Raw genomic sequence first — 23,181 nt, forward strand, 5'->3', positions numbered from 1 at the left:
TCAAGCTGGTTTAACACCTTACATTAGTGTGCATTAATTAAAATCTTATCACTCCCTGTTGAGATGCCACATTAAAGTAAGCGAGGGAGGGAGGGAGAGAGAGAGAGAGAGAGAGGAGATAGCATGGTTGTGATTAACGTCTGCACTACACTTCCAAAACGAACTTACCATAAAGCTTTTGCTCAACCATTTCTGGTCCTCTGCCATTTTCTCTACACAGCAGCATTCAGTCATCTAAATCATAAAAGTGGCTAGCTCTGCTAAAAAAATAAGAATTCTCAAAATCTAATGATATTACCAATACTTAATATTCTAGATGAAGATCCTAATTACCTTTTATAATGCAATTTATGAAGTGCAGCCTGAACAAAGCTCTTTACGGAACATTTTTCACTTGCATAACCCTGCTGACAGATTATAAATTGAAAAAGAAACCCTGCTAGCATCAGCGCTGAAATCCTGCCTGTGAGAAGATGTTCAAAATGAGTTGAAAAACTAATTTTTAACATCAAATCTATTTGGGAATTTTACTTCAAGAGTGAGTGCTTACCGTTTATGACAGGGGTGTAGACCACAATACCAGCCAAGTTTGGGTCCGACACTGTTTTATCCAGGATCAGACCTCCAATACTGAGATGGGGAAAAATAAAAGAACCAAAATTAAGAACCGTGATCCAGCAGTCAGTGTATAAATATGAGAGAATTGTTAAATCAACTTAAATATTGCATGAAGGTGTGTGTGTGTGTGTGTGAGAGAGACCTGCTGATGACCATGGCGGTGATGACGGGCTCCCAGCCGGAGTAGAGGAGCTGTCGGCTCGCAGGGTGTTTTGACGAGATGATCATCCACACCGGAGTCAGAGACATGAAGAAGGCACACACAAGAGATGACACATAAGGGTGAGAGTCTGAAAGAGACAGTTATAATGAGCAGGTTAACACTAATAGCAACAAACCAAGTATTTAAATGGCTGCAAAATGGTGAAAAACAAAACCTCACTCTTATCCATACATCATAATTGAGTATGGTCACTGCGAAATGAGTGTTTGCTTCATCAGTCTTCAAATTTCAATTAGTAAAAATGAAATCTAAAATCAATATGTACGCTTAAGTTCCATAAATTTATACAAAGCTAGCTGCTTAAAACATTTAACATGGATATCTCTTCATCATTCTCAAAGTACCTCTAACCTTCACAGATTTTTTCCCCCCTTCTCGATTTACTCATTTTCTCAGATCTTGTGTAACTGATGTCTGATTAATGCTTTTTATATTGACTCACTGTCGCAACACCTGTGTAAATTAGGCTTTTATGTAAATTAGATGTATATGAGGGTAAACTCAGATGCGCACATGCATATAATGTGCAAATGAGAGATGAGTGGGCGGGGCCCTGCACATTTCCACACTAATCATTTCTGTTTTTTTGAATGAGTTGCACATTTGTTCGTGCGTCATTCTTGGAGCTCAAACCCAAAGTCTTTTGTGGGCAACTTTACTGAATAAGGGCCACTGTTCCAAAAAAAAATTACACACATGATTTTAATGCACACGAAGCGCCTCAAACTTAGCTTTCCATCACATTTTAATCGCTGCTCAACAAATCTGCATAGATTTACACAAGCCCCTGTCGTCCAATCCTTAATAGGGAGTGTTTGAGTTTGTGTGACTATATTTAGTGGGTGTAGGCCCGACTGGGCCTCGGCCCCGGCTCGTGATGGCATGAGCGGCTGTTTGCTGGCTGGCACGGCGGCTGGGTTTTGGCACAAAGTGGCACGGGCTGTTCACCTCACTTTACCTCACAGACAGTGGCGGAGACAGAGGCAAGGGAAAGAACAAGACGCTGTGTCACCGAGTTAACAAAAGAAATAAAAATAATTGATGGTCTGTGTGACTGGGTGTGTGGGAGCTGTGAGGACATTTGACATTGGATTTGGTGTGTCAACAGGTGGAAAGTGTGTGTGTGTGTGTGTGTTTTCTCTAGCCCTAATAATAAACACAAGACCTAATATGAAGTATATCTTTGAATTGAAACTGAAACACTGATTGCTCTAACCGTATTGTATTTTACACATTAAAACAGAGCTCCCTATCCAAGGGTTGTGTCCTTTGTTTAAATGTGTAACCTGTGTCAACACATCACACACATTTATGGAAAGAAATTTCAGTCAATTGTCAGTCAGGCGGTTCAGTGGAATTAGAAACTAGAAAAAAAAACTAATAAGAATAAAACATAATGAATAAAAAACGAACTGAGAAGAAAGTTCCAAAAGAAAAGTAAGTGAATTGAAATGTTACCATTAGCAACAACTGAAAACTGATTTTTCGAGTGGGAGGGACTATATTATTCTCCCCTGTCGATCACAGTGACACTAGCCAATTATGGGTGTCTGTGAGCTCAGTTATGCAGAAGAGGGTAGATATTGTTGCCATGTGCTACAGCATGAGCAGTATGGTAAGATATGGTTGGCTGGCTGTCTCAGAGGAAGCATGTGTTAGCCTTCAAGCTCTGATTGGTGGCTTTTGTGTGATGGGAATAAAAAAAACAGGAAGGAATCAAAAAAAGAGAGCAAGGTATTAAGGGAAGGAGAGAACAAAGGAAAGAAAGAAGGAAGGAAGGTTGAAGGTAATCAAAACAACTTGTAAGGAAGGAAAGAAGGAAAAAAAGAAGCAATAATTAAAGGATATTAGGAAAAAGCTAAGGAAGAATTAGATAAGTAATAAATGAAATAAGGAGGGGGAAAAGGAAGTGAAATAAGTAGATAATGAAGTTGGTGAGAAAGTAAAGAAGGAGGAAAGAAAGAAGGGAGGGAGGGAGGGAGGGAGGGAGGGAAGGAAGGGAAGGGAAGGGAAGGGAAGGGAAGGGAAGGGAAGGGAAGGGAAGGGAAGGGAAGGGAAGGGAAGGGAAGGGAAAGGAAAGGAAAGGAAAGGAAAGGAAAGGAAAGGAAAGGAAAGGAAAGGAAAGGAAAGGAGGGAGGGAAGGAAGGAAGGAAGGAAGGAGGTAGGTAAGTAAGGAAGGAAGGAAGGAAGGAAGGAAGGAAGGAAAGCAGGAGGTAGGTAAGTAAGTAGAAAATTCATTATGGGAGGAAGTAAAGAAGTAAGCAAGGTTTGTAGGATTTCCCAGTACAATGCAATGAATAAAGAATTCAGAGCAGTTTAAAAATTCAGAATGAGAAGAATAACAGTGATCACAGGGTTAAGGATTTTAATCATTTACAAATATTTGAAGGTTATTCTGTATTAGAAGTCTTGCCAAGTCAGATAAATTATCTGAGGAATAAGCTTTCTTCACATAAAAAACAGGCGGATTTTGTTTCAGTGATGATATAGAAATGTTGTCCTGACTTGCATCAAAGTCATGCTATAATCAGCAAGTTAAAACACAAACATTCCCTGCCAACATTAGCTGAGGAATTTTCCTCAACGTCTTCCCATCATACACATGCAACACCATCATCAGAACCATTAAATAACGTACCCAGACCGTGAAGAATTTCTATACACAAATCGGCTCATGTCACTGAGTATGTGTTTGTGGGAATGAGAATGAATATGTCTTACTCTAGTCCAAAGGTCTGATAGGGAGAGATGGGAAAAGTATGACCAGTGCTACAGAAGTGCTATTGTGCAGCATTCTCTCCACCCAGCTCAGGTCGCCTCATTAGCAGCACGTTCCTAACATAAAGCATGTCAGCTCCTCAACTTTACACACTATATATCTCCTCACACCTGTGCTCTGGCAGCCAGACACGAAAGCACAGATAATCTAACACACATGTTATATTAAAAGCTATTTTAAAATTCATTGTAAACATTTAAACCTGACGAACATTCAGCATCAGATCAGAACACTGAGCGTTCAGCATTCCTATTACTCTACTGCCCTCTTGTGGTGCTCACTAAACATAATGATTTCCTGTTCCACCTTAGGGTTTGCTCTTTCTACTAGTCCTGCTTTCTAGGTCTGTCTCACTCCATCTATTTGTCACTCTTTGTCTGTTTGTCTCTGAATGGATGTCTACATCTGGCTGTCTCTCTCTTTTTGTCAGTCTTTGTCTTTCCTGGTCATTTTTTGTCTTCTGACTCTCTTTTTGTCTGTTAGTCGCTTTCTCATTTCTCTCTCTTTATCTTTATAGCTGTCTATCCCTTTTTCTCTTTGTCTGTCTGTCACTGTCTGGCTCCCTGTCTCTTTCTCTCCATCTCTGTGGCACTCTCATAGTCTCTCTCTCACACAACCTCACACACACAATCACACACACACAATCTCTTACACATACACACCCTCTCACACACACTCTTTCTCTTACCCAGGCAGCTATAGAGCCCCTGACTGATCCAGGCCAGGATGGCTAGCGTAATGAGGTCACCGAAGCTGGCTGCAATTGGCGTGGCAACGTTGTCGGGATTGATGCCCGTCTTCTTTGAGCCCACAATCACACCCACCATGATGATACCTGACAAAGAGAAACAAAGAAAAAGCTTCACTAATGTGACTCAGCCTGTTGCTTACAGCAAATAAACATTTTTCTTTCATCAACCTCAAGGCTTGTTGTACTGACACAGCACGTTGCTATGTTTTGTTTGGCTACAGTGTACTTAGAAATAATAAAACAGAACCTACAAATATAATACTGAACCTACCAAAAAAAACTACTACCCAGTGTTTTCACAATACTGCAGAAGTAATGGATTGTGACCGATTTGTGTTAAGTAAAATTAACATTAAAATCACGTTTTTTTTTAGCATTTTGTAGCAATCAAAACTGCACATGCTAAACATTTTTCAGTTTAAGAACCAAAAGTTTCAGGTTCTTAAGATACACAGAAATACTGTAAGTTATAAGTTTTCTGGTTTGGTCCAACATGACAGTACAGTCGCACAACAGCACACAAACGGGAAAGAGATAACGAGTGGTTTGTAGATGGTGAGACTGGTGTCAAGACACATCAGTACACTTTAACTTGAGATCAGAGGTTTGAATACCATCTGCTAGACAAAGTTACTTTTTAGACGCTGTTTTATTTTGAGATTCACATCATATTCGTCAATGTATCAAGGCCATCTGTTTCAGAGCTGATATTGCTGTCAGGTACTGTTTTTTCCCCTACTGTCATGATAAATGTTTTAAGTAAGGAATAAAACACAGGGTGGTATGATGCAGCCTGACACAAAGATTAGTAGATTTGCTTTGGAGTCAAAACTACTGTCAGACCTGCTGTTATAGAAAATTAACCGACACCTTCTGACCAATCATTTTCAAGAATTTATAGCAAGACATGTCCTTCGCTGGGAGCCAAAGGTGCAAAATCACTGTGCTCTATGCGTAAGAGGAATGACATTCTCTCTCCTGTAAATCACAGTGACATTAGTCATGTTGTCAGTTGTGAGCTCATGTATGAGGAAGAGGGTGGACTGCTCTGTCATCTGCATTTATATATGCGCCTGACTTTCTTCTCAGACTCTCAGTGCTACATGGATACAGAATCATGGGCATTTAGAAACTGTTCATTTAGCCGTTGATCGTGGCAGTACTCCACCGAGACATGCCTTGCAGCAGGGAGGCAATGAAGGCCGTGGCCACGCTGCTGGAGCAGAGCAGCACAGCGTGACTCATCTGGAACTTTCCTTCAGGGATCCAGCCAAGAATAATAGCTGCCACTGCTGCCAGAAACCCCACCACTGTAGCTTGGACCTGAAGACACACAGATGAACAAAAAGACAATCAGATATCCCCAAGGTGAATGTAATCATTAATAAAATAGTGCCAAAACTTTTGAACCCTCGGGGAAAAAAGTAGCAAAAAAAAAAAAAAAAAATCAGCGTATGACTTAAGATATTAATAGTGCAAATACCTAATGATTTCAGATGCAAAATTTGTATTGTTTTAAAACAAATACACAGACTGGTGGTTTAGCCTTACCTGTTTAAGCGCCAAGTTGCCGATAATGAGGTTCCACTTCTCTATGGGTGAGTCCATTTTTCCAACATTTACCTGAGGAGATAAAAACACACACCCTTTCAATCACACATCATTTCATTTAATCCCTGAATTTATGTGCAGAATTAATTCCCTGTAAACAGCATCAGTGGCAAAACAGGCAGATATGGTAAAGGATTCTGACAGAAATGCACCTCAATCACTTTCTCTTTTTACATGTACACCAAAACCTTACAGACTGGTTCAATCTGCAAAGAGCTGTCTGAAGTTTCTGTTTAAAACAGTAGAGAAAAATCTATCGACAAGCCAAAATGAAGACAATGTGAAGTTTCTGAGAATTCTTCTAATTCTTTTAAGCATTTAAAGAGGTCTATCCCCTGTATTTTTTCCATATAATGTTACATATTTACATACAAATTACACAGTTACATATTTTATCCACATTTTCATTTTTGTTGAGATTTATATGCTAACTAAATCAGATTTTAATTAAAGTAGTAACGAAAACCTGTAGAATAATGCATTTCTAAAACAACCTCTTTAATGCTGCTCTCATCAGCACTTGAGCACAAGCATTTTTATCCACCATTACAAAATCAGCAGTCAAAAAAGGGAAGTCAGCTCTACTGGATTTATACACATGAGAAACAGGGGAATTTCTGGGAATTGGCAGATAGGATTTCCCCATCGCTGTTAGCAGTAAGAGACAATGATGAGGCTCCTGTGAGACTTTTACCTCAAGTAATAAGACAGTGACTGATGTGGATGATGCTGATAATACAAGTAAAAAATCATTTCCCGTTCACATAAAAACAGAACTCTTTACATTTTTTCATACATCCATCGTCTATACCTGCTTTATTCATAATTAGGGTCAGGGGGGTCTGCTGGAGCCTATCCCAGAGCACATGGGGCGAAAGGCAGGGGTACACCTTGGACAGATCGCCAGTCCATCAGAGGGCCATATATAGACTGAATTCAGAACATGATATTCAGAAGTATATTTGCCTAATTCAGAACAAATTTGAGGATGTAAAGAGGTTTGCCAGAATAACAAAGAAAAAATTGTGAGAAAAAATAAAAATGATGTGTTAAAAAGCAAGACGCGAAGGAACAGATGGTAAAATTTAGACTATGTCAGGGTTACAGTGTGGCAGTGTTATGTAAATACACAGACGTGTGTGAAATATCCGGTTTTGGAACTAGGAATTGATGTTTGCCCAAAACCCTGAGTATGTACCATGAGGTCTGAGCAGAGAAAAGAGAAGCTCATGTGTCTGCCTATTACATAATCATCAGACCACAAACTTCGTAAAAATAAAAGAGGCAAAAATAAAACCACAGTTTAACACTGTAAAAAGTAAGAGTATCGGAGCTGGGATTATGGTGGTTGCAGCTGTGTGAGGAGAAAACAGGAGGCCAGAGCTTCTCCACTGCAGCGTTTGTTTGCTGTCTCACCTCGAGTGTGAATGACAGATTCAGCAGGGGAACACTAGCTATTTCACACGCTGAGGGTGACCCCCCTGATACCGCAAGCTGCTGCTGCTGAGACGAGGATACTAAAGAAAGCCTACAGAAATGCTGCATCACCGTATTCCAGAGTTGAGATACAAGTCTATAAAAATGGCCAGAAATTTCTGTCATAGTGGATGAAAAGATGCTAAATTATGACTTCTTTCTTCCAAAGTGGACCTGGAGTCCTTTTCGCTTAACTAGTTTGAATAATATGAGAATATCTTTCTTTTTACAGACCGTAGGTGTTTCCGTGTCTGGAAATGAAACAAAGCCAATCTCTATAAAAATCAAATGCAAAATTCTTTTCATAAGTACGGGAGCACACCTGATAGCCTTCATTTGGATCACCTCAGAAAAAAACAGACTCTATCTATTGCTGTTTAAAAGGTTTAAAAAGCAAAACAAGGCAATACAGATAAATTTACAAAACACACAGAAGCACATCAAGCTCAAAATCGAGCGGTCAGAAGCAGTTTGAGTTTCTTTTTCATAGTTCATGTAAAATGCTTTCTGAAGCATATAAAAATATGGAACGCTTTTAATGAATATTGCATATAGATTTCTGTACATACGCCTTGTAACATCAAAATAGTGACCTGTAAAGAATGGACACACCCGATTTAAAGCCTGTGTAGGGCGTGTGAGTCTAAGTGCATTACTGGCTTTGTCTGTGACGGATGTCAAATGAACACCTGTAATGACAGGGATGTAATAAAAGACTAGGGCCGTCAAAAACTAGCAACTGCCTAAACACAGAGCCATACATCTTTAAATACACACTCAGACAACACGACTGCCATACTCAGCACAAAATTGGACACAAAATACAAAAGTGTAATATGTACTGTATATACGGGATTACTAGATTTGCTGAATTCTTAAATCCTGAACCAGGTTAAAAGGTGTGGATTAAAAAAAACTAAACGTCCCAACACATTTGGGCTGATGGTATCTTAAGTCTGTCACATATTGAACCAGTGTTAATGTATTTATTGATAGAGACTTCAAAACACTCTTGTATGTCACTCTGGATAACAGCGTCTGCCAAATGCCAGAAATGTAAATGTAAATTAAATGATTAATTTACTTAAATGATAACAGCAGCTCTGATCATAGGGATGGCTGTCACCACTTATTAATTATTAATCAATAAATTGTCCTCATTCTTACACTTCATCAGTTATATAGTAACAGCTTACACAGAGACCTGAATGCAATTTTTCTGTAAGGAGCAAACTGAAATTTTACAATGAAGGAAGTGTGTTTGAAAAAGTGTTGTTAATTAATCAATTAATAATGTGCTTGGCAAATTGCTGTTATATAAGTGGAGTAAGTCATGCAGTTATGGGAAAATAATCAACATTAGGGTGACAGTAATTCCACATTGCATCAGCCTCATAACACCACCACACCTCTGTTATTCAAACCTCACATACTGCAATACACAATAATGCATTGTGACATACCTTGTGATGAAGTGAGCTGGTGAACGCATGATGAGTCACGATTAAACGTACAATAATCAGCTGATGTTTCTATAAATGATGATTATCAGATCACGCCATTTCTCTTTACTACCCATAAAAAAAATCTTATGGCTCTTATTTTGAAGGATTAAGATCAGATACCAGCGTATAAAGTAACTGAGCTGGCTGCAAAAAAGAAAAAAGACAAAAGGTAAGACACTGACTGCTGTGGAAAGTCTGGAGGCTAGGGTCATTTCCAGGTTTCCTTTCAGACCCAGGAGAGCAGGGACCAGGATGAAGATCTCTGTGACGTATTTGAAGGCATCCCAATGCTGCACGAGAGAGAGACATAAGCAATTTATATTTATGTAACAGTTTTCCCATCACTACAAAGTCTTCAGGTCCTTTGCACTTTGTGGTTTTTCTGGGTTTTTTCTTGGTCTTACTGACTTTGAAAGAGGAAGAAATGTGTGTTTTGACTTGGCAACTAATTTTAGAACTAACCTGATCAGGCATAGCATTATGACCACCTGCCTAATATTGTGTTGGTTCCCTTTTGCTGCCAAAACAGCCCTGACCCATCCTGCACTGTGTATTCTGGCACCTTTTTATCAGAACCAGCATTAACTTCTTCAGCAATTTGAGCAACAGTAGCTCATTTATTGGATCGGACCACACGGGCCAGCCTTCACTCCCCATGTGCATCAGTGAGCCTTGGCCACCCATGATCATGTCGCTGGTTCACCACTGTTCCTTCCTTGGACCACTTTTGATAGATACTGACCACTGCAGACCGGGAACACCCCACAAGAGCTGCAGTTTTGGAGATGCTCTGATCCAGTGGTCTAGCCATCACAATTTGGCCCTTGTCAAACTCACTCAAATCCTTACACTTGCCCATTCTTCCTGCTTCTAACACATCAACTTTGAGGACAAAATGTTCACTTGCTGCCTAATATATCCCACCCACTAACAGGTGCCATGATGAGATCATCAGTGCTATTCACTTCAGCTGTCAGTGCTCATAATGTTATGCCTGATCGGTGTATATTGTTTTAAAAAAAAACAAAAAAAAACATTCTTTAATAAATAAAACAAATAAATCTTTTGTGTTACAGGTTAAGAGCGATTTCAAGAGGTCCTGCTAGAAATTAACTAAGCTCTGGGAGGACACAGTAACTCAGCTTTGCACCCAGCATTGATTACATTCCCATAAAAACAAACCCTAGCGCATTTCCTTCCTTAGAAATGACAGATTAACATCCACTAGATTACATTTAAATGATCAGATCACTTTATATCCCAGACCATGTAGTTTTGTTTGGTGCGCATATGTGGCACAAACCACAGTCAAGTGATGTTCTTTTTATCATGTTTTGACAGACTTCAGGCACCACTGTGTAAGCAAGTTTGTTACAGTTTGTTCAGACTTATGATATGGAACGTGAGGTCAGCGTGCTCCAAGAAGACCTGTGAGCACTTGCCTGTTAAAGATTGCTGTCTGTCTGCTCACATAATTCTCCCGTGATATTCATTTTGAATGTTTCAAAAGGCTGGTTTTATGTTCAGAAATGTTCGGTAAATAACACACAGTGTTAGATTGGTTGCCTTGGCTTTAAAAGTAAGAAATTTTTTTAAACTTCCGTTTCACATCTTTGTAGTGCTAATTGTGAAAGAACGCTGATGTAAAAAAAACCGGAAGTCTGTCTTTTGAGCTATTGCCTCTAGAGATATCATCTTCACATGTTACAGCAGAGCAAACAGCTGCGCTTTAAATTCACATACACACACAGTGCAGGTGCAATCTGTACAGCTCCACTTCTCTTTTATTTTCTATATCTCATTTGTTCCATTTATTTTTATCTCACTCTCCATCATTCTCTTTTGTTCTCTTTCACATGTTTCTCATTCTTTCATCTTCTGTTTATTTATCTTTCTCCACATCTCCCTTTCTTTTCTTCTGTCTCCTGTTTCTCTTTCTTCCCTTGCTAGGAAAGCACTGTGGATTTGCATCAAGAAATGCAAAACTAGCTGTTGTATTGGCGATTTTAATTTTACTTCCTGGTTAAGGTTATTCAACTGCAGGAAATTTTTACATACTTGCATGAAGATGGACATGAGACTCACCTGCACTATGTCTAACACCATGCCAGCTGAAACAGTGCCAAAGCCGGCCAGCAGAAATGGTACCAGAATCTGCAGAGCCATGGCCAGAGGTGACTCTTTGGGCATGTTTTGTGTGGCTGGTTGCTGGCCTTCTTCTTCGCTCTCTTCTTCCTCATCTACCTCCTCTCCTGAGAGCCGGCCATCAGGTAGCATGGGCTCCGTCTCGCCGTATCGGCCATCTCCAGAACGCTCTGAGAGGCGACGTCCTTCGCGGTGAAAGCCGTTCTGCTGAGTCTCCGGCTTGGGTGAGTTGAGTTCCACCATGGCCAGTCGCTCTTCTTGCAGGGCGGTGTAACCTGGAGGAACCATAGTGTGCAGCAGGGAAGACACTGGTTTCAGAGAGAGAGAGCCCCAGCGGCTTCCTCGGCTGCCGCCGCCGCCACCACCACTACCACCACTGCTGCTGCTGTTGCTCACAAGCAGATTAGGATGCAGGGAGGTGAACAGAGCACCCCCTACAGTGCGGAGGCTCATACTGAAGCCAGGCTTTGGGCTGTCTCATGGCCCTCTGGACTAGAATGGAGGAAACAATAGGATCAGGAACACTGCTGTATCAAGCCCATAGTTTTCATATGAACACTGACCTGGAACATGAGAAAGAAAACATTACTGCATCTTAGAAATCTGATAGAATATATACAGATAATAATAACATAGAAAGACAGAAACCCTGTTATTGAGCAAAACTATACATCATGCAGATAAGGGATGACTGCAAAGACCAGAAGCACAGATAAACACTAATTAAAGTACCTGCCACTTAGTCCTGTGTCTATTCAGTGGATTTAGGATTGCTGCTTTTACTATTAGATATACTGATAAACAGTAGTTTTCAAACAAAAATAATATTTGTAGCATAATCTGTATTCTCTGTGATTTTAGTAATCTATAACAGACCGCACATTTTCATTCTCGTACCTAAAAAGATTATTCTGTCTTTCACCTGCACACATTTCATATATTAGCAAAGTTCACAGAAAATGTCTTCCACTCTAACCTTGGCAAACAGCATTTGCATGGACTTTACTTTGTGCACAGAGGCACGTCATGCTGGAACAGGTTTCACCTAGTCTGGTTCCACTGAAAGAAACTCTAATGCTCTATACAACTGTGGGGAGGAACCACATATAGTTTTGATGTCCGAGTGTCTGCATACTCTTTGGACATACGGTGTACATTGGCACCTGGAGACTGATAGGAGATTGGAGTAAACCAGGAATCCCAGATGGAAACCTGAACAAATAGTAATCAGAGTTCAGTATCAAACAAGAGACATTAACGCAGCACTAACTTTAATCCTAGACTAAAAACAATTCTGATATGCAACCGATTAACGTAAACTTAACTTTATGAACCCAGCTCATTCACCCAAACATTAACTTATTTCATTTAAAAAAGGTTTAATGAATAATTTTGGTCCCTCTGGCAAGTTAACACACTAGGACCTGGTCCAAATCTAGATCATTTTCATTCCTGAATGTATTTTTGTGCTCTTTTTTGGCTCCTTGTCTACTCAGAGCCCTTGAATTTAATCTCACCTAAAATCAAAGATATTTTATCCCCAAACAAACGATGAAACCAGGCGAAGTAAGTGGCTACGTCCTAAATCGCATCATATAGTACACTATAGTGCGCAAATGTAACACGTCACCACGGTTCTATTCTACACTATTGAGTACACTAGTACTCGGATTGGGACGTCTAACCTCCTGAACTGCATTTATGAGATGCTGGAGATGCCATGTGAAGGCGAAAACACCATATTCGCCAGACAGCTGCACATATAACATAGCGAAGGTGTTTCTATTTAGCTGGAAATGAGCCAATATTCATTTACAGCCATTTTTTTTCCCGACGTGACTGAACTAAAAAGTAAACATTGTAAGTCAGTAAACCTAGCATGCTGGCTAGCCAAAAAATAAAAAATAAAAACACCTCAGCTCATTTTATTTACCTTTAACACCCGATGTGACAGGTTAAACTGGTCATGAATAAATATGAACTCATATATCAAATGTTTATTATGATTACAAACCTGTATGAAGTGAAATCTTCTCCTCCGTGAAGATGAAGCTTTTCAGATGTTGGACTTTCCAGTTCTGGCAGTGATGTGACGTCATCGCAACGGGGTGGAGAAACCTGAAGCAGTCAAATAAAATAGAATAAAAGTCACTCGAAGTTATGCCAACCTTTCACTTTTATTTATTTTTATTCATATTACTGAGGTTTCGGTTGCTTTCATAATGTGTAATAGAAATTTGTATGTGTTTAATTGTTTGTTGTTGTTGTTGTTTTTTTTTACAAATAGGCAAAAGCATGTGTTGTCTGAGAAAACAACATTTAAACTAAATTTAATTTTATAGGCAATATAAAGTTTTAGTTACATAAAATGTGTGTCGGTGTTCCTTTGAGTCTGGTCCTAGTTTTAGTTTTCATTAAAAAAAAAAAAACAGGATAAAATGCAAGGGTGTGTGTTATGTGAAAATAAACCGACATTAAATTAGTTCCAGTTTTTGCTCACATTTCCGGTTCTCTCTCTCTCACTTCTCCTTTTATTTTCTGTCTTAAATAAGTTGTCATGTCACAGAGGAGTAAAAATCCTCCAACCTGTGGTGCAAAAACATCAAATTTCAGCTTTACCTCTGAATGTTACAAAATGCTAACACTGCAGACTCCTAACATAAATATTGAATTCATTTCCTTATAGAAAACTTACCCATATTAACGATTAAAAGTCTTTGCTAAATAACAACTGTTGTTAGCATCAGATTATGTAGAGATTTTGCCTTGCAAGCATTGTTCTATTTTAAGCCTTTTTCATTCTTTTAACTACTTGAATTCCTTGCATACAGATTCCAATACAAGAATTTAAAATGTAATATAATATTAAAAAAAGTCTACTTTTAAAGATAAATATGTGCCAAAAACCCCTGAATGTCAGTGCATGGTTTTGCTTTTTTCTTTAAAAAAAAAAAGAAAAAAGAAAGAAAAGATAAAATGTTCTTAAAATAACAAATGTACAAAAGTAGGTCGCCTGGTTGACTTACAATGTTTCCAGATTAACTGGAATTTCAGGACATGCAACATTTCTGGAAAACTTCTACCGCTGACGTACATGTAAACAAACCCCTGGCTTGACATCAGTAACGTGGCAGTAAACCAGCTGATTGATTGATCATTTACCTGCACAGAACGGGCAAAAGATACTGCATGATCAGGTGTCAAGTATTTTAAAAGAATTTAAAATCCAGTGTCAGATTAATGTGTTAATGTCCACTGTGTACTTAGAGCCCTTTTAATCTTTTACTGCTCCCCTGACATAATGTATCCAAGCTCACTTAATCTAACATGTTCAGTTATATACATAAGTACTGAATACAAGTCTTAAGCACCCTAATTTATTTATTACATTCAAATTAGGAACATCATTAAAAAATTCATACAGGACAATAAATAAACAAGGACAGTAACTGTAAAAGATTTATCAAAGTTTAATGATGTGATCTGGTACAATGTTAAAGACAAAAAATACTGAGAAATATCCTGTACCTGTATCCTGTATGATATTATGCTATATTACTCATTCATTTACCTTCAATAACTGCTTTAACCTGTTCAGGGTTGATGTCGATCTGGAGCCTAATCTTTAACCCGCAGCTTGGATTTGGCACCAGTCCATTGCAGGGCACCATGCACCCCTGTCTTGCATAATATCTCCATGGATCAATCTCTAACACAGCTAGTCCACTCCTTTGCATATTTTTGGACAGAACGGTAACACGTGCAAATCCACCGACGATGCCATCACCACAACCCTCCATCTTGGCCTCACACACCTGGACTGTAAGGACTCCTACGTTTGAATGCTGTTCATAGATTTCAGTTCAGCATTCAACACAATCATCCCTCAGCAGCTGATTGAGAAGCTGAGCCTACTGGGCCTGAACACCTCTCTCTGCAACTGGATCCTGGATTTCCTGACTGGGAGACCTCAGTCAGTCCGGATCGGGAACAACATCTCCAGCACCACCACACTGAGCACTGGAGCTCCTCAGGGCTGTGTGCTCAGTCCATTGCTGTTCACTCTGCTGACTCACGACTGTGCAGCAATGCACAGCTCCAACCACATCGTCAAGTTTGTCGATGACACGACCATGGTGGGTCTCATCAGTAAGAACGACGAGTCAGCATACAGAGAGGAGGTGCAACAACTAACAGCCTGGTGCAGAGCCAACAACCTGTCCCTGAACGTCGACAAGATTAAAGAGATGGTTGTTGACTTCAGGAGAGCACAGAGTGACCATTCTCCACTGTTCATCGACGGATCCTCGGTGGAGATCGTCAAGAGCACAAAATTCCTTGGTGTACTTCTGGCAGAGAACTTCACCTGGTCACTCAACACCAGCTCCATCACCCAGAAAGACCAGCAGCGCCTCTACTTCCTGAGGAGGCTGAAGAAAGCCCATCTCCCATCCCCCATCCTGACTGTGTTCTACAGAGGGACCATCGAAAGCGTCCTGAGCAGCTGCATCACTGCCTGGTTTGGGAACTGCGCCATCTCGGATCGCAAGACCCTTCAGCGAATAGTGAGAACAGCTGAAAAGATCATCGGAGTCTCTCTCCCCCCATCACCAACATTTACACTGCACGCTTCATCTGCAAAGCCAACAGCATTGTGGATGACCCCACAAACCCCTCACACACACTCTTCACCCTCCTGCCATCTGGAAAGAGGTACTGGAGCATCCGGGCCCTCACAACCAGTCTGTGTAACAGTTTCTTTCCTCAAGCCATCAGGCTCCTCAACACCCAGGACTGAACTGTATAAAACGCTCTCTCTCTCTCACACACACACCCAGGACTGAACTGTATAAAACGCTCTCTCTCTCTCACACACACACCCAGGACTGAACTGTATAAAACTTTCTCTCACACACTCAGGACTGAACTGTACAAAACGCTCTCTCTCTCTCACACACACACCCAGGACTGAACTGTATAAAACTTTCTCTCTCACACACTCAGGACTGAACTGTACAAAACACTCTCTCTCTCTCACACACACACTCAGGACTGAACTGTACAAAACACTCTCTCTCTCACACACACACACTCAGGACTGAACTGTACAAAACACTCTCTCTCTCACACACACACACTCAGGACTGAACTGTACAAAACACTCTCTCTCTCACACACACACACTCAGGACTGAACTGTACAAAACGCTCTCTCTCTCTCACACACACACCCAGGACTGAACTGTATAAAACTTTCTCTCTCACACACTCAGGACTGACCTGTACAAAACGCTCTCTCTCTCTCACACACACACTCAGGACTGAACTGTACAAAACACTCTCTCTCTCACACACACACACCCAGGACTGAACTGTATAAAACTTTCTCTCTCACACACTCAGGACTGACCTGTACAAAACGCTCTCTCTCTCTCACACACACACTCAGGACTGAACTGTACAAAACACTCTCTCTCTCACACACACACACTCAGGACTGAACTGTACAAAACACTCTCTCTCTCACACACACACACTCAGGACTGAACTGTACAAAACGCTCTCTCTCTCTCACACACACACCCAGGACTGAACTGTATAAAACTTTCTCTCTCACACACTCAGGACTGACCTGTACAAAACGCTCTCTCTCTCTCACACACACACTCAGGACTGAACTGTACAAAACACTCTCTCTCTCACACACACACACCCAGGACTGAACTGTATAAAACTTTCTCTCTCACACACACACACTCAGGACTGAACTGTACAAAACACTCTCTCTCTCTCACACACACACCCAGGACTGAACTGTATAAAACTTTCTCTCTCACACACTCAGGACTGAACTGTACAAAACGCTCTCTCTCTCACACACACACACTCAGGACTGAACTGTACAAAACACTCTCTCTCTCACACACACACACTCAGGACTGAACTGTACAAAACACTCTCTCTCTCACACACACACACTCAGGACTGAACTGTACAAAACACTCTCTCTCTCTCACACACACACACTCAGGACTGAACTGTATAAAACTTTCTCTCTCACACACTCAGGACTGAACTGTACAAAACACTCTCTCTCTCACACACACACTCAGGACTGAACTGTACAAAACACTCTCTCTCTCACACACACACACTCAGGACTGAACTGTATAAAACTTTCTCTCTCACACACTCAGGACTGAACTGTACAAAACACTCTCTCTCTCACACACACACTCAGGACTGAACTGTACAAAACACTCTCTCTCTCACACACACACACTCAGGACTGAACTGTACAAAACACTCTCTCTCTCACACACACACACACACCCAGGACTGAACTGTATAAAACTTTCTCTCTCACACACTCAGGACTGAACTGTACAAAACGCTCTCTCTCTCACACACACACACTCAGGACTGAACTGTACAAAACACTCTCTCTCTCACACACACACACCCAGGACTGAACTGTACAAAACACTCTCTCTCACACACACACACACTCAGGACTGAACTGTACAAAACACTCTCTCTCTCACACACACACACTCAGGACTGAACTGTACAAAACACTCTCTCTCTCACACACACACACTCAGGACTGAACTGTACAAAACACTCTCTCTCTCACACACACACACTCAGGACTGAACTGTACAAAACACTCTCTCTCTCACACACACACACCCAGGACTGAACTGTACAAAACACTCTCTCTCTCACACACACACACCCAGGACTGAACTGTACAAAACGCTCTCTCTCTCACACACACACACTCAGGACTGAACTGTATAAAACACTCTCTCTCTCACACACACACACCCAGGACTGAACTGTACAAAACACTCTCTCTCTCACACACACACACCCAGGACTGAACTGTACAAAACACTCTCTCTCACACACACACACACTCAGGACTGAACTGTACAAAACACTCTCTCTCACACACACACACACTCAGGACTGAACTGTACAAAACACTCTCTCTCTCACACACACACACTCAGGACTGAACTGTACAAAACACTCTCTCTCTCACACACACACACTCAGGACTGAACTGTACAAAACACTCTCTCTCTCACACACACACACTCAGGACTGAACTGTACAAAACACTCTCTCTCTCACACACACACACCCAGGACTGAACTGTACAAAACACTCTCTCTCACACACACACACACTCAGGACTGAACTGTACAAAACACTCTCTCTCACACACACACACACACTCAGGACTGAACTGTACAAAACACTCTCTCTCTCACACACACACACTCAGGACTGAACTGTACAAAACACTCTCTCACACACACACACTCAGGACTGAACTGTACAAAACACTCTCTCTCTCACACACACACTCAGGACTGAACTGTACAAAACACTCTCTCACACACACACACTCAGGACTGAACTGTACAAAACACTCTCTCTCACACACACACACACCCAGGACTGAACTGTACAAAACACTCTGTCTCTCTCGCACACACACCCAGGACTGAACTGTACAAAACACTCTCTCTCACACACATACATACACACACACTCTCTCTCTCTCTCTCTCTCTCTCTCTCTCTCTCACCTGTGTGGACACACACACATAATTTATATTGTTCATTACTTATTGCACTACTTCAACCCTTGTGTTTATTTCATCTGCTGCTATATCTATATTTATATTTATGTTAATTTCTATTTTGCACTACCTCAATTCGCTGCTACTGTATTTTTGCACAATACGCGTTGTCAGGCCGCTATATATATGTTACAATCATATATGTCATTAGTTATATGTTTTTTTCTACAGTTTCTCAAAGTTGTACATTTCATTTCATTTACATTTCACCGCACGTTCTCTTTCTTTTTTTTGCTAAGTGTCCTGTGTTTTTGTGTTGTCTTTTTTTTGTACTCATTGTTTTTGCACTGTCTTGTTGCTCTGTTTGCACCTAGCTGCACACTTTGCACTTCATGTGGCTTGGACAAACTTCTGTCCTAGCTCTGTGTTGTTTTTTGTGTTTAAACATTATGTTGTATGTTTATGTAGCACCAGGTCCTGGAGAAACGTTGTTTCATTTCACTATGTACTGCGTCAGATATATGTGGTTGAAATGACAATAAAGCTTCTTGAATCTTGAATCTTGAGAAAACAGGAAGAAGATTACAAACACTATAGAAACAGTAACCTAAGCTATGAATCTAAGCCAGGGCCCTGGACCTGTGATTATATATTATATTATATTTGTGAATATGTTATTTTGTGATTTAGTCATTTATATTTTGAAACATTGTTTCTTTAAATTAAAAATAATAATAATACATTATTCATTATTCAGTGTTATTCATCAATCTTACCACTAGACGGCGCAAAGTTTTATTAATATAGCTCGCCGCTAGAGGGCGCTCGGTGTCATTCAATAAGCTGACCGCGAGAGGGCGCACAATGTTTTTCATATACCTCACCGCTAGAGGGCACTGAGTGTTATTCCTATAGCTCACCGCTAGAGGGCGCACAGTGTTATTCATACAGTTCGCCGCGAGAGGGCGCACAGAGTTATTCATATAGTTCAACGCTGGAAAACGCAGTGTTATTCGTACAACTCACCGCTGGGGGGCGCACAGTGTTATTCTTCTTAACTTTTCCCCCGGAAGTTGTTCGAGTAAACATATCGCACATGTTGCAAACAAGGACAGTAAGTGGAAAAGATGGATGAAAAGAAAAGTAACAGTCCCAAAAATACATCTCGGGATCTTCTGGTCTGCGGGAACGGACAAGGTAACTAGATTTATTCGCAAAACAGGGCGAAGTGGTTATCTTTTGGCTTAGCAGTGCATGGTTTCTGTAGTGTAGCATTACCGGCTGGTTCAAACCAGGGAGGGACAAGACAAGATCTCAGAATAAATATAAATTTGGTTATATATATTATAAAGAAAATGTAATGTTAGGAGAAGTGAGACATGAAATCAATATCAAATCCTAATCCTAATTTAGAAATGCTTTTGATCGTAGAAATACACACAGTGGACACTTTGAGCTGCAGCTTCAATATATTTACATTTATAGTACATTCTAGCAGGCAAACCTACTATATAGGTCATTATGTTGGTCAAAATCACTGACTGTTGCTTTTGCGCTTTGTGAGCTCTCTTTACTCATTCAATCAGTGCAAAACACACACACACACACACACACACACACACACACACTCACACACACACAGTTCTGTCTTGTTTATTCTAAGAAAGCGATTCACCACCTAAATGGTACCTGGTCAAAGGAGGTCCCTTTCTGCTGATGGACATTAAATAAATAAATCATGTAAGGCAGCAGATGAGCTGCAGTCAGAAATCGTCAAGTTGTTAAATATCATGTGCACAGTATATCAAAACTCTGAAGATTACACTTAATCGTGCTTACAGTGAAGCTCAGGTAAGTTGCTTGCATGCAACACAATGTACAAAGATCCATCCAAAAGCTTAAAATGACCAAACTACAGCAAAACAAGTGGCTCTATGCTCATTGTATACTCAGCTTCCTGTTCTTGGCTGATAGAAGTAGTCCCTGATGTGGTCTTCTGCTGTTCTTGTAGCTCATCCACTTCAAGTTTCTGTGTGATGCCTCTCAGATGCTTTTCCGTTCACCTCGGTTGTAAACCATGATTATTTTTATGACTTCCTTTCAGCCTAATTCAGCTGCTCATATTCTGTATCAGGCATACGATTATTACATTCCCAGAAATCAGATCAGAGGTTTTATTCCACATGAAGCGCTTGATCTGCATCCGCCACTTTATATTGGATCATTGCACATACTCAGGGATACGAGTTACGAGTGTTCCTAATAAAGTGGCCAGTGAGTGTATATTGAAGGTTTACAGCTTTGCAGACAGAAAAGCACAGTGTGCTACAAAAGCAGTACAATTATTTAAAGAAAGAACCTTTTTTTTTTCTTCATAATTTACAAAAAGAAAATGTCATCAAAGTAAAAATGACACTGGAAACTTGGTTGTTTGTAACTATGAAAAATGTGACCTCATATTTAATTTGACATGCAGTGACATGATCAAGTCACATCAAGTATTTCACCAAGATCATGCTTCTAGATTTGAATAAAGGCTGATTGTATACAACCTGGATTATTTTTTCTTTCCCTGACCTGAGATTATTAACCTCCATGTTTTATGTACTTGCAGGAATTCACGATAAGCTGTTACTGAAATCCAAGGGTGCATCGTCCCTGCAGACAGAAAAGGTCCCGAGAAGCAGCGGTGAGGATTTTGCATTTTCTGTGGTCTCTAATCCTCTGTCACAGTCTGGTGGTGTGATGGAACAGAGCAACTTTTACCATCTCAAAGCTGATTACTTTTTCCTCATAACAGCACATCCTGAAGTGCTTTATAACCTTGATTATATATTTATCTTTGTTTAATACTGTGTTATAATCTGGTGTGTGTGTGTGTGTTAGTTCTTGACAGGCTTCAGTGTTTCCTGCCTCAGATGGCTCTGGCTAATGAGACATTAAGGCAACAGATGGAGAATCTTCCCGCAGGTCACTTTGACATCGAGAGTGTTGAGGAAGCAGAGAAAGTCATTGAGATGGTAAGACCTGGTCCTGGTCACATGCTTCCTGGAATGAAACCTTTCTCCTGATTTAGTTTTGTTAATGACACAGCGATTCTCATCATCAGCTCTGTAGGAATATGTCAGAATTCAGTATGTATAATATTTGAGTGGATTCTGGTGAAGGCTCTGCACTGATGGGTCAAATTTATACATTCCCTGGGAAATTTCCTGGAAATATCGTAACCAAGAACGCAACTTCTGACACACTGCTAAAAGATATGAGGCATCTGCTGCCTGAAAGGAGGATTCCGTAATAGGAGTGAGTGAGTGAGAGAGAAAAAACCTGTATGTATCCTGCTAATAATGCTTTGTGTGTGTGTGAGAGAGAGAGAGAGAGAGAGAGAAACACCCTGTATGTATCCTGCTAATCATGCCTTTTTGTTTGTGTGCGTGTGTGTGTGTGTGTGCGTGCGTGTGTGTGTGTGTGTACATGTCCATCATAAACAGGATGTTTCTGTGGTGGAGCTGGAGGGCTCAGACAGCAGCGAGGAAGAGGAGTCATCCGAGGAGGAGAGCTCAGATGAAGAGATCATCAGTACAGAAACGCTTAAACTACCTGGCAACCGAAAAAGAAAAGCCAACATTGAAGTGCTGCAAAAAGAAGGAGAATGAATCGACACGTCTCCTGATGCAAACACAGCACCGCTTTACAGTCCACACCCACCGAGGGTCTGGGAATCACTCTGCTAAGCCAAGATCTCATGAGCTCCTGTAAATATGGACCTGAAACAGAGCTTAGTTCAGCTTACATGCTGAGTGACGGACATGTTTGATGATCCTGAAGTGCTGAGGATTTTCACTTGCAGTGAAAATGCAGTGCAGCCTGATTATATTTGGTTGTCTATGAGAGAAAAACCTTCACAGAGGTTCCATAGATATACGGTGAATTACAGCAACATGAATTAGATGAAAACGAATTTCAAGATAATGATCTTTGTTGGTATAAAATTTTGCGTTTGAAACATAACTGATCAAAACCTTAATCTCAAAATAAAACAATTTTTATTTAGGATTCTTTGTCCTTCATGATAAATGTGTCAGTCTAGAAAAGTCTGGTACTCTTGTAATTGTTGCTTTAGCCACAAATAAACAATTTTCTTTAAGCTGGTCTGTGACGCCATCTTGAAGATTTAAGCCTGTCCCTCTGTGAGATTTGAAATGTTAAAAGTAATAAAACAACAAGGTTAATGTTGATGATATCTTGCTTTATAACTAATAGCTTACTGTATAACAATTTTCCTGATTAATATCTTAAATTCCGTAACAAGGCAGTATACTAAATACAGTCGAAGTACTTTTAAGCCCTACTTGTAGTACAATTGCATCCATTCAACTTATTATACATTTTGAATCCAGTATAAACAAATGAATTAATTTATCACCAAAAGACAGTTCTAACATTAGTCAGGATGCTGTTGGGTATCATGAGTCCA

General features: G+C 40.4%; 2 protein-coding genes across 4 annotated transcripts in view; one reads left to right on the top strand and one right to left on the bottom strand.

The window, feature by feature from the left end:
- The window catches only part of slc41a2b (solute carrier family 41 member 2b), a 31,363-nt gene extending 16,306 nt beyond the window's left edge, over positions 1 to 15,057 (bottom strand). The window contains exons 1-12 of one of the 3 annotated variants that reach the window (XM_058417498.1): positions 14,680 to 15,057; positions 14,135 to 14,270; positions 13,609 to 13,694; positions 13,123 to 13,226; positions 12,085 to 12,320; positions 11,049 to 11,671; positions 9,146 to 9,253; positions 5,923 to 5,994; positions 5,550 to 5,694; positions 4,309 to 4,455; positions 761 to 908; positions 551 to 630 (exon numbers count right to left, since the gene is read on the bottom strand). In XM_058417498.1, coding sequence (XP_058273481.1) covers positions 551 to 630; positions 761 to 908; positions 4,309 to 4,455; positions 5,550 to 5,694; positions 5,923 to 5,994; positions 9,146 to 9,253; positions 11,049 to 11,561 — 1,213 coding nt within the window. In that variant the 5' untranslated portion in view covers positions 11,562 to 11,671; positions 12,085 to 12,320; positions 13,123 to 13,226; ... (1 more) ...; positions 14,135 to 14,270; positions 14,680 to 15,057. The remainder of the gene's footprint in view (positions 1 to 550; positions 631 to 760; positions 909 to 4,308; positions 4,456 to 5,549; positions 5,695 to 5,922; positions 5,995 to 9,145; positions 9,254 to 11,048; positions 11,672 to 12,084; positions 12,321 to 13,122; positions 13,227 to 13,608; positions 13,695 to 14,134; positions 14,271 to 14,679) is intronic. The other 2 variants (XM_058417497.1, XM_058417496.1) reach the window with 2 other exon arrangements.
- A 4,690-nt stretch (positions 15,058 to 19,747) lies between these two features.
- On the top strand, positions 19,748 to 22,760 carry nopchap1 (NOP protein chaperone 1). The gene is made up of 4 exons (XM_058416598.1): positions 19,748 to 19,901; positions 21,319 to 21,393; positions 21,591 to 21,724; positions 22,196 to 22,760. The coding sequence occupies exons 1-4, from the start codon at positions 19,832 to 19,834 to the stop codon at positions 22,358 to 22,360; spliced, it is 444 nt and encodes a 147-aa protein (XP_058272581.1). The 5' UTR covers positions 19,748 to 19,831; the 3' UTR covers positions 22,361 to 22,760.
- Positions 22,761 to 23,181: the final 421 nt, after the last annotated feature.

This window comes from Hemibagrus wyckioides, linkage group LG19, assembly GCF_019097595.1.
Source record: "Hemibagrus wyckioides isolate EC202008001 linkage group LG19, SWU_Hwy_1.0, whole genome shotgun sequence".
NCBI classification, from domain to species: Eukaryota; Metazoa; Chordata; class Actinopteri; order Siluriformes; family Bagridae; genus Hemibagrus; species Hemibagrus wyckioides.